Genomic DNA, 20,507 nt, shown 5'->3' with positions numbered 1-20,507 from the left:
AAGCAGAAATGCGAAGCTCGTATTTGTTGTCAAAGCACTTACATGGATTGTTCAGCAGAGTGGAGAGAAACGAAGAATCGTTACTGATAACAAACTTTCTGAATGGCTGACTGTGTGTCAGCTCAGTGCTACCGTGTGCATTATATCCGTTACCAGCAGCAGTTTGTCAAACACACACACACACACACAATCGCCCTCGGCTGCATGCCACTCATTATGTAAAGCCGTCTTTATCTAGGAGGCAGCTCATAATCTTCTTTGTATGTTTGCACTGGACTGCCATTAGTGGGGATTTGATTTGTATGATGCCCACAGAAGAGCGATTGGTCATGTGGTTTATGGAACAGACCTCCAGGCATTTTCCAGCGGTCGTTTTTTTTTCAAAAGTGCGGACAGAAATAATGTACACACACCATTGAAAGTCTCACTGTTTCTGTTCAGTGTAACTCGTGCGGTTTGTTTTCTGAACTCTAGTACAATCAGTCAAAGCCTTTTAAATATATTCACCTTACATCAACATCAAACCTTGATTATAGGATCATGATACCTACAATACCACTGAAATTGAATTGGCATTTTTCGTTTACAATTCCAGCACCACAGCAAAAACTAATATGCTATAATTTCAAAAGCTTTAGTTCATTACTGTATCTTTTTCTGTGTGTGTGTGTCTTTTACAGGTGGTTGGGGGAAAGATGACAGAGTCTGGACGACTTTGTGCGTTCATCACCAAAGTAAGGAAAGGGAGTTTAGCGGATACAGTTGGGCACCTCAGACCAGGTACATGTTTCAATATTTCATACACTACTGTCTAAAAGTGTGGGGTCAGTAAGAATATATTTTTTAAATTTGAAAGAAGTCTCTTAAGCTGCAGTTATTTAATCAAAATGACAGTAAAAACATTAATATTGTGAAATATTATTACAATTTAAAATAACTGTTTTCTATTTTTATTTTACTCATGACAACTCTCTAAATAGTTTTAGCTTGTTATTGAATATGGCAATGTTAATGTAATTGGTCTTGGCAGACTAGATCTGCTACGCTGCTGCTGCAGAGCAAGTATGGACTAGATACATATTTCAAAATGTAATTTATTCCTGAGATGACAAAGCTGAGTTTGCAACAGTCATCACTCCAGTCTTCAGTGTCACGTGATCCTTCAGAAATCATTCTAATATGCTGATTTGCTGCTCAATAAACATTCCTTTGGTGAATAGAAAGTTCATTATAGCTTTTTTTTGTAACAATGTAAACGTTTTACTCTTTACTGTCACTTTTGATTAAGTTAATGCATCCTTGATAAATATAATTATTTTTCAAAAAACTAATGAACTGACTTTGAACAGGTGTGTATGCAGGACTATTACTCCAACAGTTTGTTACTGTATTAAATGCAGTAATGAATGTGTAATTACAGATAGTTTGGTAATTGATTTTCTTGTTTCGTAGGTGATCAGGTCCTAGAGTGGAACGGCCGACTTTTACAAGGAGCCACATTTAAAGAAGTTTACAATATCATTTTAGAATCAAAGCCAGAGCCTCAGGTGGAGCTAGTGGTCTCTCGACCCATTGGGTACGGCTTCCTCTACAGTGTTTTTCAGTTTTACATGAAATTGGTTTTCATATGAACTTAAAGGGGATGTAATATAACATTAACAAGATAATGTTAGTATAATTGATATATATATTTGTGCTGCGTTTCTGAATAAACCTCAAAAGCATCTTAGATGAGCAATATTGGTATTATTCATAAAATGAACATGCTAATGAGCATTGTGGTCCATCTGCCTTACATTTTGTATGATAGTCTGTTTTCACCGCCTTTATATTAAAGGTATCATATCAGGAGAAATCCATATTTTCTTGATATTTTCAGATAAAAGACGCTGTTGAAACATACTGTAGTTTTGAAAACTCAAAACTTCTTTCTTAGTAAAAAATAAAATATTACAAATAATTTGCAAAAATGTCTCGTTTTGAACTTTTGTAAATTTCTGACAAAGGATCAATAAAGAAAAAGTCATTCTTTACCCTTTTTTTTCTCTCCATAAGATTATAAGTGGACTTGATATGAAATGATATGACCCCTTTAGAGTGCCTGCTGGCTCACGTGGACACAAACAAAACTGCTGCCCTCAGTTAGCCTCTTAATTTTCCTAATTGTAATTGTAAAGAGCGCATGACCAACTGAACTCTCTTTAGATTGTGAGTTTGGGCTGCTGCCACAAACTTCACATCAAGACTAATGTGGTGCTCAGGGTCATTAAAGCACATGTCATTGATTTCTCTTTGCCACTGTCATTGCAGAGATATCCCCAGGATACCAGAAAGCACACACGCACAACTGGAGTCCAGTGAGTACATTTTCTCAGCCTAGTGTGTATAAATGATGGGATTCTCTGAGACATTAATGAGACATTTTCACAGAGCTTTGAAACAATCTCTGATTAGTTTTGTGTATTTCTACTTTACCCTCAATCTCTTCTAAGGTTCAAGTTCATTTGAGTCACAGAAGATGGAGCGTCCCTCCATATCAGTCACGTCTCCCATGAGCCCCGGAATGCTACGGGACGCCCCTCAGTACTTATCGGGACAGCTTACAGTAAGTTCACAATGATCAACTCCTGTGCAGAGGAGTCTGCATTATAGAAAAAGTGTAGGTATTTCCCCATGTCAGTTAAAGATTCATGTCAGAAACAGTCTCAATGTGATTATACATTGTAGGAATTTTAATAAAGAATAGCAATCAAGTTCACTAAAATTTGTGGTTTAATTGGTCACAGGCTTTTTGTTAAAAGCGCTATATAAATGAAGGTGACTCGACTTGACTTCTGCAATAAAACTACATTTCCAAGCATTCTTTGGCATCACAATTATGAAATAATACATAGATAAAACATCAATTACACATGTAATTTACATGATTTGTGCTTTAATTTTCTGTACTTGTGCTAACAAAACTTCCTGTTTTCATCAGGAAGCGAACAGGGTGAAAAAAAATGCCCAACTTGTCCATCTTATTCAGACTAAAATCACTTATTCAGGCCTCATGCAGCCTATTGTGTGTGTAAAAATACCTGACACACTTGTAGAACATGACAAACTGGTGTAAAGCAATACAAACAAATTATTCCCTAGGTAATACTGATTGATGGTTGACCAAAATGGAAAAGCCTTTGGAAAAGTGGCTGATACTGATATCTAAAAATTAGGGTGGCTAATGATGGATGGATGGATGGATGGATAGATAGATAGATAGATAGATAGATAGATAGATAGATAGATAGATAGATAGATAGATAGATAGATAGATAGATAGATAGATAGATATAATTAACTGTGCATTAACAAGATCAATACAAAAAATGTGTTGTCTCATATTCCTGTTCTGTATCTCATCAAATTCGATCATTTCTAACATTATATGGTGTGTTTGTGTGTTAAATAACAATCTTGTTACTTTGTATTTGGTTGAGAAGGAGATTCATTGTACTGTAAACAGCAGTGTTTCCCATGAAGAGATGCCCATTGAGTCGTTTTAAAAGAAAAGACAAGACATTTCAATACTTTAGATTTTTCATGGAACTCAAGAAACAAATTAGAGGGTTGAGGGCCACACTTTGGGAAACGCTGCTCTAGAAAATGTACAGAAAATATCCATTCCTAAGATTTAGAAAAAGAATATTCTTCTAGAACGAGTCCTGAGCATTAGAGCTCATCATTAATTCCTTCAATCTCTGAGGAAGAGACTGCAGTTAATTGCATTATAGTGAAAATAGTCAAACAAATCAAAAAGTTCCAATGCAGTGTTAAAACGTTTAGTTTGAATCTCCTCCTCTGCTTTCTTAGTGTTGCATTAACAACTGGTATTGTCATTTCAGGTTTTAGTTTTATTGCATTTCTCTTTATTGTTTTTCATTCACTTTACTTACCCAGAGCCAAAGCCTTAGTAGAAGAATTGAGCCTTTTAGCCCTAAAGTTCAGGTAATCGTTGCTGTTTACTAAATACACTTCTATTCTATTGCTTTAATTCATTGGATAATGCACAGCAGAAAAACAGCTGCATTTCCAGCTTTGTTGAATATCTTAGATTGCGCATTTGAAGAGCCCCTTACCTATCATGCCTTCGTTGCTGTTGCTGTTTTAAGCATATTTTAGGCATAAATCATCTGCATGCAACAAATTAGCACAAAAATATTTTAAGAGACACCTGACTGTTGGCAGACATGGAGTAATGATGTAATGCCTCTAAACCCGTGAGACGTTCACCTGCGCCATTTACCCGGGCAGAGGAGTACTGTGTCTCTTTAAATGTTTTAGTGATGCAGAGTTTGTCGGGACATAAAATAGGATTCTTTTTCCATGTAACATGAAACTGCATTGAATCCTGATACTCATCCAGAAAGGATCTGATTCAGTGTACTCAATTGTTTTGGAGATTTATTCATATGCTGACTGATTCAAAAACTGCATTTCACATTTGTAATTATACTACTCATGCTAAACACATTTTTTGTTCGGTACTAACATTACTGAAAGTTTCATGTTGCAGCTAAAAGGATATGTTAAAGGTGCTGTAAGCTGTTATACACAGAAAATATCACAGTTACCTGAGAAATATTACTGAAATAGGTGTCCTAAGAAATCATGTCTCTGCGACATCAGAAATAGTTTTTTTTTTTTTTTTTTTTTGAAAACTAGCCAATCAGAAAGTCTCTCTGCCTGCCAATCATTTTGTCAATCAAGTCTGCAAGTTTGCAAAATAGATAAAATCATTTACAGTACCTTTAACAGTCCCTGTTTTACCTGTTTTTTTTTTTCTTCTCCTCCCAAGTACAAAAATGTGTGAAAATAAGCAAATTGTATCAATTTGTACCTGAAGAAACATGATGTGAATTATTTTAAAGGGGTCATGACATGGATTTTTTTATAAATATAAATGCGGAAATATTATGATTTTCAACCCTCATTCTGACTCTGTCTGAAATGACCCGTTTTTAAGGGGTGGCACCTTTAAGGCTTGTCAGTAAATGGTCACTGTTATGATTGGCTAACGTCATCCATAGGAAACAGTAGCAATGCATGCGAGTAAGTGTTTTGAAAAACATTATCCATATAAAACCGTCATGACAAAGCATTATGAAATCATTTACTTACGGTTTGCGATGCAGCTGCTGTCAGATCCAACACAGCTTTTCAACAAAAGTTTCTTTGTGAACTCTTCATTACATTGTGCCTTGTTTAGCAGTCAAGCGGTCAAATGCTCTGAACAAACATATAATCATCCAACGCGCTCCGGGACGCCATTAAAAATAAACCATCCGCTTGTTTCACGACTCAGGGGTCCGTCAGAAACTGAACACACATCTGTATGCTGTATCCAGTGTAGAGAGTGCCAGTGATTATAATGGGTTCTATTAGCTTTTGGTGCGACGCAACTCTCACATCCAGTGTGGGCAAATATCAGCCGTTAAACGACTGAACGCCAGTGGGCGGGGCCTATGGTGCGATGATGTATATCTATTCGTCGATGTCTTGCTCTGGAGGCAGTCATATGCAAATATGTTTGCCTGTGTGACGTCATAGATCCCACAATATCAAAACGAGCCATTTTTAGAGCTTGATTAAAAAAATACTTTGTTTATAATCAGGAGGATGTTTTAAGCTCTGAAACTTGCAGGATGATTTCATTTTAATGAAACAAAGACGAAACTTATATGACAAAATATCAAGGAAATTTTGATTTCTCATGTCATGACCCCTTTAATGTTTGTAGCAAAAATCAGGGCATCAAAAAATGATGCATTGCTGTTAATATCAACATTATGCTTATAGCTTTACACATTTCCAACGTTGGAGAAATATTTAAAATGTCCTATTTTTGGACAACATTAGCGTCCTTAGTGTACAGACAACAGCTGGTTCTGTTGGGGATTGTGTAATGGTACAATTTGTTTGACCCAGCTCTCCTTGTAACACATTGGCTTGTTCTTTTACACACAATATAAAACCCCCTTCATTGCATGTTTTACACTGTGGCCTGAGATATTTTTAGCTACCGAATATACTTTACAGGCAGTGTTTGTATTGGAGTTATTTTCCTTTTACTACAAGCAAGTATGGGCTCTGGCTTAAAAGATCTAGTGTTGTATTTGTTATGTTGGTGTTGTTTCTGTGTATGTCTGACTTTTAAGTATTTTTCTGTCACATCCATACTTGTCTGAAGTAGTGAGCTTGGTCTGTCCTGCATCTCAGCATGTGTAGTACAATAACAGGATGCATATACAAACTATCAATCATCTTGTTTAAACGAAGCATGTGATGATGCCTGAGAACACAAGTCCCTCTTCATCTCAAGCTCTGGTGTTTGTCCCCCTACAGGTCAAACTTTGGTATGACAAAGTCGGCCATCAGCTTATCGTCACCATACTGGGCGCTAAGGACCTGCCTTCAAGGGAGGACGGCCGACCACTCAATCCTTACGTGAAGATCTACTTCCTCCCTGACAGAAGGTGAGATTGGGGCAGTTACTTTTATGCCAATTACACTCACTGTGCAAAAAAAAAAAAGATTGTAAGGTGTATTTTCATCACATATTTCATTATGGCTATGTTCAGAATGTCATACTACCATACTAATCACACTATTTATGCTGTATGCAATATGTATATTGTGCACATGGTTGCAAAGTTTCTGTATGCGTGATCTACTACATATGGCAAAAATATGCAGTATACAAAGCACTTTTAATTTAGTGTTAGTTTTTATTTATTTACAGTTAGTAATTTAGTGCTTTCAACTTACAGTATTTCAGTTAGTTGTCGAAGCAACATTGCTAATTTTTGTTAATACATTTGTACATTTTTTTCTATGTTTTCATGTATTTTATTTAATTTCAGGGTTAAAAAAAAAAATTAAAAAAAAATGTATAGTCAACAATAATAACCCTGTGACCTACTATATCCCACAATGCAATGCAGTTGACTTGAAGCAGTAACAACATTACTTTTTTACTCATTATATTATTGGAATGCCAGAATTTCATAAATGTTTATACAAAAATTGGATCAAAAATGCTGTAAAAAATAACCATATTGAATTCTTAGATAAATACTGAATGCAATTGAATGAATTAAGCATTCGACATGGTGTGGTGATGTGACAACGTTGCATACTGCTGCGTGTATGTTTATTTTTGCATGATGTGTCTGCTTATTTCAGAGATTTTGTGTATACTAAGCAGTATGCAGTAATCACAGTATTCATTCTGAACACAGCCTGTGAGCAGATCTGCCGTGTTCTGCTTGACATCCCCACTATACCCTGTTCTTCATAGTTGATTTCAGTGATTGTTTCCTGGGTTATTTTACCATGATGGTAAATAAAAACAGTTTGAATAATTGTTTCTCCAGTGACAAAAGCAAAAGAAGAACAAAAACGGTAAAGAAATCACTAGAGCCCAAATGGAACCAGACCTTTATGTACTCTCCCGTCCACCGGCGGGAGTTCAGGGAACGCATGCTGGAGATCACGCTGTGGGACCAGGCCCGGGTGAGAGAGGAGGAGAGTGAGTTCTTGGGAGAGGTAAGGACAAGATGGTCTCAAATATGCAGAAGTTGAGGGTTCCTCTACCAATGTATTTTTATTTTTATTTTTGCGTGCCATTTAGTGGCTGTAAAGCTGAAATTGGTCTTACAATAGTAGAACTGACTGACCATTTAGATCACAAAATAGTTTGTATAAAGAACAACAATAGTAATCATCATCATAATAATTTCTATAAAAAATCATATTATGTGTTATTGATGTAGTCTAAGGATAATTTAATAATTAATCTAAAATAATTAATAATAACAATTAAAAACAATTCTGCATAATGGTTATCAGCAATGCTGGGGTAACACATTACATTATGTAATCAGATTACTTTTGATGTTACTTTTTGTAAAGTAACTCATTAGTTTTCAGTTTAATTAATTTGCTTATACACTGCATTACTGCATTAAAATTTGCTCTGTTCTCCATAACATAGTCTCTTAGACTTGCCAGAATAGGCCAAAAGTGCAAAAGTGACAAAACACATTACTCGTACAGTACAGTAGGTAATATAAAGCCGCTTTCCGACCGGAGGAACCTTTTCACAGTTCCTAGAACTATTGCGGGAAGTTCCCGGATGTCGGCGTGTTCGCACCGCAGGAACTAGGAACGATTTTAGTTCTAGGAACTCCATTTGGAGGAACTAATTTAGCTCCTACTTCAGAGTAGGGTCTAAACCAGCACTATAGGAACTACCCGTGACGTTAGTGTACGCTGATGACCGAACGCACGCAAAACACCAGCACCTGCCATTTTTAAAACAGCTATATGTAAACACACAGATTATAGCCTATATATTTACTCCAGAAACTAGATACAAACATGGAAAACAGTGATAGATGGGCCTCTAAACCATAATGCTGAAGAGAAAATCCAACGCAACTTTGAGGGGACCAAGTCAAACATGATTATGTATTTCTGCCCAGCTAGCAACACTGGACATCAACCACACGGCATAGGCTAATAACTTTTTTTCATATACTGTGTACTTTCTATAACAATTCTATCTAATAACATGTTAAACAGTACTGTTAGACAGATCGCTAACTAATGAACACAGAGAATGCGAGCATTGTTTGCTCTGGCGTTCTCAGCGCCGTCAAAATAAAGGTCCGTCGCTCCGTCAAAATAAAAGTCGCCGTGCTTGCGTCACTCCCTTACCCCTCCTACCAGTTCCTATGGCCACTTGGCCAGTGCGAACGCAAACAGCAAAACCGAGTTTGGGGGAGAGTAGTTCATAGAACTGTTTAGAAGTGGACAGTTTCTATAACTAAGTTCTACTTAGTAACTACTTGGTCGGAAAGCGGCTTAAGTCGTAATGTTGAGAGATCTTTTGTATGGCACACATAGCTCTAGGCGTCAGGAAATATTCATCTTAATGCTCAAAATATAATAATATTCTAAATGTGTTTTTAAAAGAAAATGAAGGCGTATGTTGTTGTTGAATGCATTACTGTTATCTGTATATACTGATTGTTATCGTAAAATTATTATCGTAACATAAATTACACATTACGTTAGATAAAAAGTAACTAAGTGACGTAATTAGTTACTTTTTTAGGAAGTAATGCGATATTGTAATGCATTACTTTAAAAGGTACTCACCCCAACACTGGTTATCAGACACTTAAATCTAAAAAAAAAAAATCTGTGATTTAAAAAAAGAAAGCAGTATCATTTCTATAGTTCAGATCTATATTTCTGCCCTCGAAGACTAAATATCTTTAAAAGATTTAATGCAACTAACCTTTCAAACTTTTTTAAGACTATACTCCAGAAAAGTGTTTTTAAATAAAACTAATGTGGTTCTACAATATTAAGTTGTTAAAATTGTTGTTAGTTGTTAAACAAAACCATCTCAAATTGAGAGATTCATTGACATGCATTGGAATAAACTTGGATATGTATGTATGTGAATGTGACACAAATGTTTGTGTAGATCCTCATAGAGCTGGAAACAGCATTGCTGGACGATGAGCCGCACTGGTATAAGCTGCAAACGCATGACGTCTCATCGGTACCCCTGCCCAAGAGCTCCCCCTGCCTTCAGAGACGAGCACTGCACGGAGACAGTCCCACGCGCAGACTGCAGAGTACGTCTCTTTCTCTCATCTTATATGCACACAGAACAACTTTCTGCTCTTATATATTACATATGCTGCATAGTAGAGGATTTTCATTACAGATTATATAGCTATGTATGTATCAACATCTGCCTGTGCTGTAATATGTGGATTTTCCTCTCTCAGAGCAGTTTCTAAACGTCTTTTCTAAAGTCCTAGGCTATAAATGTACTCTACAAAAGGATGCAAGCACAAATGCTTGATACAATTGCCTTTAAATGTCAATATATGGAACATTCACAATATGTATTTCTGCTCATTTTGATATAAAACTAAGCCACATTGCAAGTATCGTATTCTTATTGAAGTTTTTTTTTGCCATAAGTTTTCCTAAAGACCATGTTATTAGTTTTGCAAGCTTTTTGTGAGAAAGTATTTAAGAAGTACATATGATTTAAGAACTTCAAACTGCAAAAACATTGAAAAACCGTTTTCACAATGAAAAACATGTTAAAGGGATAGTTCACCCAAAAATAAAAATTCTATCATCATTTATTCACCCTCAAGTGAAACTTGTATGAGGTTTCTTTCTTCTGTTGAACACACCAGAAACTGTTTGGTCACTGACATTTTTCTAAATATCTTTTAACTAAGTCAGTGGGGATCAGCAACTGTTTGCTTACCAACATTCTTCAAGACATCATCTTTCATTTTATTTTCATTTCTGAGTGAACTATCCCTTTAAATAAAGCTTGTTTGTGTATAAATACTTGCATGAAGTAAGTTTTGGGTCTTAGACCACACATATTCATAAGTACGAAGCCCCTAAAGGGACATGATGAAGGGGAAAAAAATGAGATGGGAGGAGAAACAATTTGCCAATGCTTTTACATTCTCTCGCAAATGTTTTGCATTCCCTCGAGAAAACTTTACATTTGCTCGCAAAGTGTTCGCGTTCCCCCGAGAAACGCAAAGAACACAAAAGTTTTGCAAGCGAAAGCAAAGATTCTTGGGGGAGCACAAAATTTGCGTTCGAAGCATTGAAATATATGTTTCTTCCATCTCCACGTCCCTTTAAGGGCTCCATACATAAGCGCTCGGTGATCTGAGCTGAAATCTGAAAGACTTCTGCTGTTGGTATGAGCGTTTGTGTCCTGCATTCATTGTTTTTTATTTTGACCTGGTTATTTCTGCAGCCAAAGGCCCGTATGTGTACAGCACAGGTAATGACCGCTGCATGCTCAGGCTGATCCTCTGGGTTTATCCGTGTGTTTTTATACTGGATCCACCCTGCTGTCCCTCTTAATCCTGTGAAAAATGAAACGCATCACGCAGAACGAAGTGGACCATCTCCCCACACCATCACATTTTTCCATAGTGATTCTCCCCAGTGCTGCTGTCTTCCCTCTACTGCAGATCAGTCTGACCTCTTCACACACACACACACACACACACACTATAGTGAACACAGGCTTCTGTCTGCTTTTACTATGACTTTTAGAAGGGCTGGATGGTATGACTAAAATTCAGCAAAAATAATTGTTTATACACTAATTGAAAGTTTGGGGTTGGTAAGATTGTTGTAATGTTTTTGAAAGTCTCACCAAGGCTGCATTTTATTGATCAAAAATTCTGTAGAAACAGTATTATTGTGAAACATTATTAGAATCTAAAATAACTGTTGTATATTTTAATAGATGTGACCCTGGACCACAAAACCAGTCACATGGGTCAATTTTTCGACATTGAGATGTACACATCAACTGAAAGCGGAATAAATAAGCTTTCCATTGATGTATTGTTTGTTGGGATAGGACAATATTTAGGCGAGATACAACTATTTGAAAATCTGGAATCTGAGGGTGCAAAAAAATCGAAACATTGAGAAAATCGCAATTTATGTTCGTGATTGTGCTGCATTCACTCACAAAAATAAATGTTTTATACATTTACAGTCGAAAATTGCTAAATATCTTCATGGAACTTCAATGGATCTTTACTTAATACCCTAATGATTTTTGGCATAAAAGAAAAATCGATAATTTTGCCCCATACAATGTATTGTTGGCTATTGCCACAAATATACCCGTGCGACTTGTGACTGGTTTTGTGATCCAGGGTCACATATTTTAAAATGTAATTTATTCCTGTGATGCAAAACTGAATTTTAATCATTCTTACTCCAGTCTTCAGTGTCACATGATCCTTCAGAAATCATTCGCTGATTTGCTGCTCAAGAAACATTTCTTTTTATTATCAATGTTGAAAACAGTTGTGGTGCTTAATATTTTTGGGGGAAATCATGATACATACTTTTTCAGGATTCTTTGATAAATAGAATTCAGAAGAAAAAGAAGATTTTTTTTTTGTCTTTACTGTCACTTTTGATCAATTTAATTGATTCTTGCTGAATAAAAGTATTATTTTCTTTAAAAAAAAGAAAAAAAAAACCACTGACCCCAAACTTTTGAACTGTGCGTATTAATTAGTAAATAAATTTTTTTTTATCTCACAGCTATTTCTTTCTTTTCAAACTTTATCTCATAATTGCATTGAGTATGAATAAACAGGGTTCCATAGAACTAAAATTATAAAAATGATTATTCAGCCAAATTCTAATTGGATGAGCCACATTCAAAGCTGTTGTAAAAAGTGTGACCACACATCAGACCATACACAACATGTGCCGTCTCTATTTTTACATTATTTCATATTTCGTTTGTCCCGTGGAAATATATACACAGTAGAGCAAACACTGTACTGGTTAACACATGTATATAATTCTGTGGTCATTTCCATCACACAACCCAGGCCTATCTGGTCGTTTCATTTCTTCCTCCCTTTATAGTTACTAGTTCTGTATAGCTGTGATAAATAATATATCTCTAAAAAAGGTGTATTTTGTGTAACTCGCCTGTGTGTGAAAAGTCTTTGAATTAGTTTAGTTTCCTTTCTTTTCTTTTAAGAGCGAGTTTTCTTGTTTGTTGTTGTTGTTGTTGTTGTTGTGTGGTTTTGTCCTTACATGACCTGTATTGAACCATTCAAAGAGACAGAAATCATCACACATCACATTCATACCAGTTATTTTCTCTTTATTTTAAGCTCTGAAAAGTGTCACCAAAGAGATGTTTCAACATAAGGATATTATAAGACATCCCTTACAAAGATTTGCAATGGTAACCATCAAGTCAGAAAAGTCTCACAAACTATTCGAAACAAAACAGAAAGAATTGCGAGAATACATCATGCGATTCTTTTTCAAATTTGCGAATCTCTTTTGACACTTGAGCGCTTGATTTAGCGATTTAAAGAGAGACTGATTTATAGACCCGAGAGCTGAAGGAGAGAGGAAGACAGGCTTGTGAAAGAGAGAAGGAAACGAGAGCAGGTTTATTGTGTTAAAGCACAAGGGTCTGTTTGGTGCGCTGTAGTTCTGTGAACGGCAGATTAGCTTTCATTCTCCATCTGAACTGAGTGATGGAGCGATCGCTTCAGAGTGTCAAACTCGGCAAACGTCAGCGCTGTGGGCTGAGGGACGGCGTTCGGCTCGGTTTATTCCTCATGACTGAAGCAAGGGGAGAACAAGATCCATTTTCTCACGTAACACAAAGCTCAGGCTGCCTCGTTCTTGTTTTTGTGGATTTGGAGGAGAGAGAGAGATATCGGACTGACATGTTCAGTTATCTGTGAGTAGTCTGAAATAGACTGGTATTTTGAGTGCAGCTCTTTTGACACTTGATGTGAACGTCACAGAGGAAGATGAATGAACGGCCGTGTTTGTCAGTTCTGTTCCAAAACTTAGTGAGCTGCCTGCCTAGACAGTATTTGAGGAAGACCATAGTGATGTTTTTGTTAGCTAAAACTATCTATCTATTCATCTATCTGCAAGCAAACGTATGAGATTTAGGATCAGAGCAAGCATCCTAGCATTACCCCTCACTGCTTGCTGCAGAATCCACATTCTCATAGAACAGCTCCATCACACGATCCAGGCTCGGTACAGGCCGTACTAACGCTTGTCTGTCTGTGTCTCTGTCTTTCTCCTCTAGGGTCTCAGAGGATCAGCGACAGTGAGTTCTCAGACTATGACGGTGAAGATGGTGTTGGCGTTGTGTCAGGTAAGATGTTAGCAGGAACAGTGAAAATGACACCATCTGATGGAGGTGATGAAGACATATGACAATATGAAGTCACTCTTTGCTCACACACTCTCACAGAACCTTATTTATTTCCAAATGATAACTGGACATTACTCGCATGCAATGTAATGAGGTCATTTGAAAAATAATGTAGCATGCTGTTTAAAAACGTTGCATAATGCATACTGCTTTACTTATCACTTACTGAACACCGTGCAGTATACACCACTGACAAACGTTTAAAAATATACTAACATACTCTATACCATATATAGTATAAACTGTATACTGCATGCATACTACTATATATGTAGCATACCTCTGTTTGAAATGTTGCATAATGCATACTCCTACACTTACTACTGGCTGAATGCCACATATTAGTGTTGTTATTGTAACCAAATTTTTAAATATTTAAAAGAAAAAAAATTGTTAACTGAAATCAAAATAAATATTAGAAAAAATGCGATTTGAAAAACTTGAGATGAAAATGAGAAATGTTGTCTTTGCGCATTTGAGCCATCCAATTATCATCTCGGAAATAAATGTGACTATTTTTCATTTTTAATCCACTTCTGTGTTCAAATGTCTGAACTTTTAGCAATTCAGTTCAATAAATCAAGTAAGAGATGTGGGGCACATATTCCACACATAAAGGTTAATGTCCTGCTATGCACAGAATGCTATATACATATGTTATAGGTGTCTTCACCACTTTTCAACCTAATACTGGTGCAAAAATGTTCATCTCAGACGGGAAAGAAAAGTGTAAACAGGCTGGAAACACACACATCCACACACACCCTTTTTAAAATTCCAGTCTTGCTCTTTGTGAGAGAGGGAAACCCTCTCTCAGTCTCTCTCTCTCTCTCTCTCATTGATTTTGGCTCTGTCTCCGGGCCGGTTGTAAAGTGCTGATGCAGTGCTTTCCGCCGGGAGAAGATGATTAACATTCAGAGGAATTATAGATCGTTGCTTTCCCTTCATGCGCTCCGTGCAGCTGTAGTTGTTTTGTGGCCCCTGTGTTTAGCAGCCGTTCATTTATTGCAGCATGATGCACTGGTGCCGATGCAGTCTCTGCGCTGGAGCACACAGAGGTCACATTCAGAATGAGGTTGTGCATATGTGTGTGTGTGTGTTTCAGAACAGACAGACCAAACTAATGTTGCTTGTTCTGTAATAGATACTGTAGCTCTGTAGCTACCTGGTTAGACAACATTATAGGTGATTTTACAGAAGGTAATTAATACCTTTTAATGCTTTTAGTTTATATATTTTTTCAGCAAGGATGCTTCAAACTGACTGTAAAAACATTTATAATGTTACAATATTTTTATACATATATATATATATATATATGAACTACAAAAGTATAAAGCAGCACAACTGTTTTCAACATTGTTAATCATAAGAAATGTTTCTTGAGCAGCAAATCAGCATACTAGAATGATTTCTGAAGGATCATGTGACACAAGATTGGAGTAATGATGCTGGGAATTCAGCTTTGACATCACAGTAATGTTACTTTTTAAAATGTATTAAAATCTTTTTCTTTTTTTTATAATTTAATTTAAAACAGTTTTTTTTTCAACATTTCAACATATTACTGTATTAGTCTTGATGAGCATAAGAGACTACTTTCAAAAACATTAAAAATATCTTTCTGACCGGGCAGCATCAAAAAATCTCCTTAATAAATAAAACAAGACTCAGAATGATAAATAAAAGCACTTATGTTTAATTATTAGAATTATTTAATTACTGATAAAATTGATAAAAATGTACTATTTAAGCCAAATTTTGTGAATGCTAGATATTTAGTATTTTTATTAGAGTATTACACCATTAGCAACATGAACACATCAAACTCTATTAGAATCAATTGTGAGTTCCTAGTAAAAAGTCAAATAATAAGTCGTCAGAAAGACAAAATATCCCTCCTCAAACTTCCCTTTGATACATTGTTCTACCTTCAGCCTGTTTTAATGTGCGATACAGTCAGTTGAACATCAATCTTTTGTAATCATGCGAGGCACTGACCTTAGCGTGGCCACACTGAATGCTGGGTAATGAAATGCCATCAGGCTGAGTGGGCTGACAGCTCTTGCATGAGGAAAAAGTCATTATTCTGGTTTTGGTTGTGAAAGCCGTTTTCTGATTTAATGGGAGTTAAGTTCAGTCATGGCTGGCCTGGAACATATTGGCTTTAAAAAGCAACTTTTACAGCAATTTAAGAGCCAGTTATTGCGGAAACACACATAAGCATACAATATATAATCTAAAACAGACAGTGTTAAATCCAAAAATCCAAACCGATTAAACATTTCATGAAGGAATATACTTATTAAAGCGTATTCAAATTGCTATTATTAAACGGTTTAGCAGTTTTGCAATAATACATGTAGTCAAAATCTTTGTTGCCACAGATGATCAGTTCAGTAATGGTTTCCTTTGTTACAGACTATAGGAACGGCAGGGACCTTCAGAGCTCCACCCTCTCTGTGCCTGAGCAGGTCTTATCGTCCAATCATTGCTCTCGGTCAGCCGACATCAACCGGGCGCGCTCACGGTCTCCCAGCATGCCCCCATCTCAGAGGTAAGACACATCTCTCTGTCTTAACCTTTTCTCTTCGTAAACATCTGAACTGTGGTTGAAGGGTTTTGATGTTTTGTGTCAGTGTTACCGAATCAATATCAAGGATCATGCACCTCTCAAACTTTGTACATTCTACATATTATAATTTTGATGTTTAGTAAAAAGGTTTTCTAGTAAGCAAGCAAGCATTGGCATTAATTATTAATATTCAATCAATCTATGGAAGCTTGTCTCCAAGTATTTATTTACTTAATTACTTATGTTTAGTAAAATGTTATTGAGGGTTTCTAGTCAGCAAGCAAGCATTGGAAAATTGGCATAGTAATAGAAATATACACTCACCGGCCGCTTTATTAGGTACACCTTGCTAGTACCGGGTTGGACCCCTTTTGCCTTCAGAAATGCCTTAATTCTTTGTGGCATAAATTCAACAAGAATTCATCCATGATGTGAATCTCCCGTTCCACCACATCCCAAAGCTGCTCTATTGGATTGAGATCTGGTGACTGTGGAGGCCATATGAGTTTGACAGGAGTTTGAGATGATTTAAGCATTGTGACATTGTGCGTTATCCTGCTGGAAGTAGTCATCAGAAGACGGGTCCACTGTTGTCATAAAGAAATGGACATGGTCAGCTACTCAGGTACCTAATAAAGTGGACGGTGAGTGTATATTTGCTTTAAACGAGCTATATTTTGTAGCAGTCGTTTTTCCCTGAGGTGCACTTATAATGTAACCTATTAATAATAATATCAGACTATTCATAATAATAATTATTATTATTATGCATTTTTTTATACAGCTTAGTGTCAGTATGGTGCAAGAAAATCCTGTTGGCCCCTTTAATTACACTGTTTTAAAATGATCTGTGCTCTCGATGCAGTTGGACGTGTGAGTGTTGGTGTCATTGAACAGTAACCACATTTCTTCTACATGAAGAGTTTGGGTTCATCCCACCATCATCAGCTCCAAAATAAACATGATCCCCTCTCTTCCCTCAAATCTTCCCATCTCTCATCTGAAATTCTATCTATATTCTCTCCATCTGCCTGCAGTCATTTTCTCACCTTACCTCGAACCCGACACAGTCAGCCTCATGACAGTCAGCTGGAGGAACTCAGGTAGAGCGACATCCGTCCTCATTAACCTCCCCGCTAGAAGCCCTCACTAACACATCAGGGTTTCTCAAACCATGACTTCCTCTCAACTTTAACAAATCCAGGTTTTCAGTACAGTACTTTCATCATCATGACATGATAAGATGCCACCAGTTTGATACTGTTTTGTTGTTTAGTTGAAAACCTGCATTCTTGAGGGCCTCTGACATTGAGAAACCTTAAACCTAACAACCTCATGTTGACATTTTGACACCGACTGCATATGTCCTGGTATAAATACAAATACAAGATTCATAAAGACGCACTAAATACTTTTTTTGTAGGTTGTTTTTGTTGTGGATGCAGTATCCACCCATAATGTTTTAATAATATGAATTAGTTTAATATTTATTAGTATTTATTAATATGAATTAGTTTAATAATAATATTTATTAGTTTATTAGTTGATTTAGTAGATTACTAAGACAATGATGTGATGCTCTAATAAGCATGGACTTACAAATATTCAGCAAAATGCTTTTGTTCATGGATTGTTAATGCTTTGTTTTCAATCAATTGAATATTATTTCAATATTTTTCAGTGTTGAATGAATTATATTTGTAATTGAATATAAATTACTGTAGCTTAAAGCACAAAAAGAAATAATGTACTTAAAGCTACACAAATATTTAAGTAAAAATTTAAAAACCAACTTAAATTTCATTATTATTATTTTTATTAATTGAATATAATAATCAAATATAAATGTAATCAATTTTTAAAACATATAATGCATTGTAATTACATTAATGTTTATTTTTTTATAATTTTAGGCATAATTTATTATGTATATATTTGAAACAATGACTGTACATCAATTTAACAGTTCACTGGTGATTTATTAATGTCAACCTGAGGTTTAATGTTTAAAAAACTAGGAAACACTCTGAAAAAATAAAACATGCTGAAGGAAGAGCACATGTATTTCCTCGTCCCTCTGTCCTAATGTACACCATCCCTGCAAATGTATATATTTCCCAAGAAAGCTTGGAAAATATATACAGCATTATACCTGAGCTGAGAATGGTGAGCTACTGTATGCCTTTGAATCATTCCTAAAGCATCGTCATCATTTTCTCATAAGGTCATCATAAAGAATCTGAGCACTTCTTTTTGCTGCTAGCTCATGTTTTTTTTTTAATAATCAGTGACAAATGAGGTAAAATGGACATAAATACAGTACTTCACTGCTTTGAGTGCTACACGTCGATGTGTGTTTGTCTATAATCTCTAACTTGGTGTTTTGTGTAAAAAGTTGTCTAGCAGATGTTAATCTCTAGTGATGTGCATTAATCTGTAATGTTTTTATTATTTACTTTTATCACTTTAAAAAAACGATGTTATGTTTAAACCCTGATGAAGTGTGTTTAATACACAGTCTGTGAGGGTTTATGTGAGTCAGTTCCAAATATCTGTGTCTTTTTGGCAGCCGTGGCAATAGTGTGTGTCCCATCAATCGGCGGACTGTGGTCAGGTTACCTTGTCCTGCTGGGACGGCCCGTCATAGAGGCGTACAGTGACATGGAGGGGTACCGGTGCTGCAGTTTTTTGGGTCAGCCATTTATGGCCTGTCTAAAATGTCGACAGCCTTTTTGTTTCAAGCTGAAGACATTATACGGGATGATATCCAACACCGAGAGCAACCCTGCTGCCCTGTCATGAGCTGGGCCCGTTTCACTACCGAATAACCCCACGTCTAGTGCCAAGTCTTCATATGGGCTCCTGGTTTATTTTCTTAACCCATTTGCAAATAACATTTCCTCGTTCAAAGCATAAGTCTCACTAAATTTAGGGACGTTTATGTCTAAACTAGTGCTGTCAAATCGATTAATCATACAGTATCTAACATAAAAGTTGATATATACACACATACAGTATATATATATACAGAGGTATATAATGCTGTGACCGTTTTGTAGTTCTTTGAATAGTAGTAGCTGCATTTTGTTCCTAACTCATGATTGTTTTTTCTTTTGTAATTAAAATTCTATTAACCCAGTCCGAAATTCGCATCTGAAATTTCCGCACGTTAAAAAATAAATACGAATCACGCTTGCACGCTGCCCCCGAAACTTTCGTCCGTCAAAAAAAAAAATCGGATCAGGTTCGATTTTCTGCGTTTTTCGCATCCGTAGCAAGCATTTTGAATGGTGTTTTGACAATTTAGAGCCACCGAATCACGAATATTCACGACTACGAAAAATCGCATGCGGAAATTTCAGACTCAGTGTGCAAGGACCTTTATTCTTTGACCTTTCGATATACTGTATTAGAGTAATGATATGCAAATAATTTTATCAAGTGTTGTAATGCAAATAATATATTTATTTGCCTAAAATCCAAAATCCATTTCCTTATTCTCTTTCATCTAGGGATAGAAATCATAAGGAATTTAAGGATTGTTAATTAGTCTTAAAATAGCCATCAATTACAAAAATAATTTGCTTAAAACTAATTTCAAGCTGTCTGTCACTTAAAAAATTTTAATTTGAGTACTTTTTAAAATAAATCTCTTTTATTGTTATTTGTATGTTAATATTTCAGTAATTATTTATTAATATATTAATCCGTGATCTGATGCTGGGCAACTTTTCATGCACTACATGTGTCTCTGTGTTGTCTTGTGCATTATTGTATATTATAAAGTGTTAAAAGTGTTTTAAGCAGTGTTGGTTCCAGAAGTATTTTTCCCATTCGTTTTCTCCATAGGGATTTTTTTAAATATTTTTTTTTTACGTATCTGTCCTAAAAAAATAAGTTTTCTCTCTGGATAAAATGGATGGGATTTTTCCTTTTTTCCCTAAAAATTTGGGAATAATCTGAGAACACTCTTTCCTTCCACAGTTTTTAATAACGAGATACATTTTGAATGAATTTATTTGTTTGAAATAATTCTTGTTTACTTTTATGCTTCTGTGACTTGTTGGATTTCATAGTCCTAACCTAAACTAA

General features: G+C 35.8%; 1 protein-coding gene across 7 annotated transcripts in view; it reads left to right on the top strand.

Moving 5' to 3' along the window:
* rims2a (regulating synaptic membrane exocytosis 2a) overlaps positions 1-20,507 on the top strand; it is a gene marked incomplete at its 3' end in the record, with an annotated part of 189,910 nt that overhangs the window by 95,956 nt on the left and 73,447 nt on the right. For 2 of the 7 annotated variants that reach the window (XM_084385430.1, XM_084385425.1), the window contains 12 exons: positions 681-780; positions 1,453-1,576; positions 2,311-2,357; positions 2,493-2,605; positions 3,940-3,987; positions 6,385-6,515; positions 7,416-7,587; positions 9,539-9,692; positions 10,859-10,885; positions 13,712-13,780; positions 16,262-16,397; positions 17,453-17,518. In XM_084385430.1, the coding sequence (XP_084241556.1) occupies positions 681-780; positions 1,453-1,576; positions 2,311-2,357; positions 2,493-2,605; positions 3,940-3,987; positions 6,385-6,515; positions 7,416-7,587; positions 9,539-9,692; positions 10,859-10,885; positions 13,712-13,780; positions 16,262-16,397; positions 17,453-17,518 (1,187 nt within the window). Of the gene's footprint in view, positions 1-680; positions 781-1,452; positions 1,577-2,310; positions 2,358-2,492; positions 2,606-3,939; positions 3,988-6,384; positions 6,516-7,394; positions 7,588-9,538; positions 9,693-10,858; positions 10,886-13,711; positions 13,781-16,261; positions 16,398-17,452; positions 17,519-20,507 lie in introns of all 7 variants that reach the window. The other 5 variants (XM_084385427.1, XM_084385428.1, XM_084385431.1 and 2 more) reach the window with 4 other exon arrangements.

The sequence above is a fragment of the Rutilus rutilus genome, assembly GCF_951802725.1.
Source record: "Rutilus rutilus genome assembly, chromosome: 17".
Taxonomy (NCBI): domain Eukaryota; kingdom Metazoa; phylum Chordata; class Actinopteri; order Cypriniformes; family Leuciscidae; genus Rutilus; species Rutilus rutilus.
Note: the sequence above shows the minus strand (reverse complement) of the source record. Positions and strands in the feature narration are given on the sequence as shown.